This window comes from Aplysia californica, unplaced genomic scaffold, assembly GCF_000002075.1.
Source record: "Aplysia californica isolate F4 #8 unplaced genomic scaffold, AplCal3.0 scaffold00326, whole genome shotgun sequence".
NCBI classification, from domain to species: Eukaryota; Metazoa; Mollusca; class Gastropoda; order Aplysiida; family Aplysiidae; genus Aplysia; species Aplysia californica.
The window spans coordinates 494,063-498,093 of NW_004797596.1; the positions used below are offsets into that span (position 1 = coordinate 494,063).

General features: G+C 39.2%; 1 protein-coding gene across 1 annotated transcript in view; it reads right to left on the reverse strand.

Annotated features, from left to right (window-relative positions):
• Positions 1–3,278: 3,278 nt before the first annotated feature.
• LOC101864469 (zinc finger BED domain-containing protein 4) overlaps positions 3,279–4,031 on the reverse strand; it is a 3,426-nt gene continuing 2,673 nt past the window's right edge. The window contains exon 2 of the mRNA XM_005102478.1: positions 3,279–3,557. Coding sequence (XP_005102535.1) covers positions 3,279–3,557 — 279 coding nt within the window. The remainder of the gene's footprint in view (positions 3,558–4,031) is intronic.

Consider the following 4,031-nt stretch of genomic DNA (forward strand, 5'->3'; position numbering starts at 1 on the left):
ATTTTACGCAAACTTGAATGTTACCTCAGGAAAAAATTCATTAAAAATTTTCTAATTCGATTAGGAAAAAAACAACAGACAAATTTTTAGATCTAATGTTTGTGAACACGCATGCAAAAAAAAAATCAATTTCCATAAGTGATAAGTGCGGTATTCATTACGTAAGACATGTCAATAAAATCCAATATGGCGGCGTATCCATGGAAACGAAATTTTTTTCTCAAATTTGATTGCGGATTTCAAGACTCCTTACTATGCTTGTTATATGTGTGAAATGTGTTAAAATTCGGTCCAGTAATAAGCGAGATAGCCTCCAAGTGTAGCCCCCCCCCCTTTCTTAAAATCAACAATGTTGATGTAAATTCCAAAGTTTGTTACATTCATTGGTGTGAGGATTGTTTTTTTTTATGAGTGATGAAGACTCTTAAACAAACACCCGAGATATGAGTTTACTAAATCTTGTGTTCAGATGTTAAAGTTATTTTTTACCATTTAAAATCAGCAATGTTTTAAAATAATATTATGTTCTAATTAATTCATAACAAAAGATGTAGATTCCAAACAAAGTTTGTTACATTTATTGGTGTGAGTGTTAGGATTGTTTTTATGACTTTAAAATTGACATTTATTTATTGAGTTCCTCTAGTCATACCAAACTCTAAAACATCAGATCATCTCTTAAGTCTCTGTACATAGTGGTGTTGCATTCAATTATTTTTTAAAGTTATCTAGTCGTTCCATAATTTTAAAAGTTTGGACCAAGTAAAATCTATTTTAATTTTCTGTTCTTAAGTTATGTTACATTTGTGTTGAGGCATGGCGGAATCAGGCTCTCGTCAATATATTGGTGTCTTTACGTAACAGCAAAAATTTGGACGGTGGTCTCGTTAAAATTAATTAATTTACGTTCCAAAAGATTGTTATATATATATATATATATATATATATATATATATATATATATATATATATATATATATATATATATATATATATAGATCTACATGTTCAATTTCCCACTAAAAATAGTGTCGAATGTTCACTAAAAATTTAAAACTAAAATCGGACCTAAATTTGACTTGACGAGAGCCTGATTCCGCCATGTCTCATCACATTTAATCAGTTTTTCGTTATTAAGTTTTACCAATCAATCATTGATTTTATGTAACTTGTACTCGTGATAGCAGTAATATTTTTTTTCTTTTACACATTTTGTGAAATGCTGAAATAAAAATAAAAATAAGTTAAAATTTACAAAGCACAAACAATGTATTATTCATTGCATTTTGTAGTGGTTCGATTACGTCATCAAACAGGGGGGGGGGGGGGGGTTAGCCAATCGAAGACATGTGATGACAAGGGGGGGGTCAAAATGGGTCATTTTTTAATGACATAATATGTGAACGTTCCCTAACTGTTTCTGTGTTATAATTCGGACTTCGACACACTGCTACTCCGTGTACCCTTGGAAAAGGTACATAAACCTCCATTTGTCACCCCACCCAGGTGTAAAAGGGGTAGATCTACCAACCAAAGACAGCGAAGGTTTTGTGATTGTAGGTGCTTCGCACGTAACAGGAGGCAGCACCTGTAAGAGATGCTGTGTGATTATTGTAGTCGTTGTCATTGAGTCTGTGGTCTTCGGAATGTTATGGCCGGTCGGGGGAAAATGTTGTGAAGCACGTAGTCCAGATCTAGATTGAATTGAACGGCTACAGGTCCCAGACGGCAATTAGTAAGAGTCCATATGAGTCATTATGAGTGCTGCTTTCCAGACGGCTCTGGACGGCTCCGGACGGTTCCAGACGGCTCTAGATCTAGAATCTAGATCTAGATCTAGATCTAGATTAAGGGTGGGCCGACTCCGAGAACTTCCGAACTTTCGACTCCGAACATTTTTGGGCGCGAATTCGTCGACTTCGACTCCGAATTCGAATTCAGGTCAAGATAGCAGCCAATCAAATTTGAGGAAAGGCACGGTCAATTCGGTGGGATTCGTGTCAAGTCAAGTCGTTCTCCCTTCATCCGTCGAGTCGAACACGCTATACTGTATGTAGAGAATCCCGACGCCACGGACCGGTGCAGACAAAGGGGGCGGGGAGTGGGGAGGTGGAAGGAGCAGGGAAGAGGTCACAGGGGTCGGAATTGAGGAACGCAATGTTTTCATTGACATCAGGAGAGGGCACCAGTTTGTTTTGAAAGTTATTTGCCCCTCGTTGACAGCCGCTTTCAGGTGCGAGGATAATACATGTACTAATAATAGGCTAGTTGCACAGTGCGCTATGATGCGAGTCTCTCTTTTTGACTTTAGGGGGTTTTTTTGTTGTTTTTTTTTTTTTGGGGGGGGGGGTTGTTTTTTGTTGTTGTTTTTTTTTGTCTTTTTAATTTCTTTTGTTGATGCAGTTCAGTAAATTCAATTTCCATCCTTTAAAAAACAGAAAGCTTTTCATTCATCCTGGCAGCACTGACAAGGTCAGGGCACCTCATTCACACAAATGGACATTAAAAAATGAACAAAATTTAAGGTTTACTCATTCAAACTCCAGTCATACCAAATCAACCGCACAAGAGAAAAGCATTTAAAATTTTAAATTCTTATTTAAGAAAAGCACCATGTTGATTGTGGTGTCCTTGAGGTTAGCACGTCTCTGCGACACAAGCTCCCCAGCTTTTGAAAATAGTCTCTCAGATGAGACACTTGTGGCAGGGCAGGATAAAAATTTCATGGCTTGCTCCTGCAGCTGGGGAAAGAGTCCACAATTTTGCTTCCACCACAGAAGTGGACTTTGTTGCCGAGGAAGCAAATCTCCTTCCAGGTGCCTGCGCAACTCAATATGTGGGCCCAGGGACGGACTGGGTCTTAAAACCGGCCCGGGCATTTGTCATCCGTACCGGCCCACTAAGGCCTAGTAGAACATGCAAAGCCAACATCTTTCTAAGCCTCCATACTATTATTATGTTACTAGTTAGAGCACACAAACAGACAAAAAAAAAACACACCCATATTTATATATTGTGCTTGCGTATTTGTGTGTGTACGTGTGAGTGTACGTTATGTATGTATGTTTGTAGGTAGGTAGGTAGGTAGGTAGGTAGGTAGGTAGGTAGGTAGGTAGGTAGGTATATGTGTGTGTATGTGGGGGGTGGGGTTGTGTGTGTGTGTGTGTGTGTGTGTGTGTGTGTGTGTGTGTGAGTGTGTGTGTGTGTGATAAGCAACTTTGCAATATATAATATATACATGTCGTACAACCAAATCAAAACAACATTAGCACAAGAACTCATCCCGGAGCATTCCTAAGAGAGTAGAAGCCTGCGGCCACAGCATCAATGATGTCTTCATTGTCCAGTTTGGTCAAGATCTCCTTTTCCACTGACACCAGCATAAATGCCTCAAGATAATCTGGTGTCATTGTGCTTCGGTGATAGGTTTTGATTCCCTTCAGGGCAGAAAACGACCGTTCGCATGCACCCTGTGACACATGCAGGGTTAGTTGTAGCTTGTAAGCAACTCCAATGCCTTTGTAAGCATCGGTGAAGAGGTTCAACTTGAGTAGCACCTTGTAACAGCAGAGAGGGCAAACCTTGCATGAGATACATGTAACAGTGGAACTTGAAACATTCTGTGTCCTCAGTTCTGATTCACAGAGAATATCGCTGTCTTTCACCTCACAGTGGTCTGCAACTGACTGCTTCAGTGATTTCCATTGTTCTCCAAAGCTTTGCAATTCTGTTTCAAGCCTTTCAGCGGTGACGTTATCGTCAAATCTCAGTAAATACTTTTACAGCTCTTCCATAGCCTCTGATGGGACTTCATCAAAGTTTCTTGGATGAAGAAGGGACAGGTCAGCAAACAATCTTGGCACTGCAGATCCTTTAAATCTTTGTTCAATGCTGTTAACAAGATTGTTTACAATTTGATAGTACACGTCTTCAAGACAATACTTCTTGATTGGGCCAGCTGTTGATGTAGCTTCGTCTGTACAGAATTGATCAGCTGTGCTTGAATCATATTTGCGCAGCAACTTAACTAT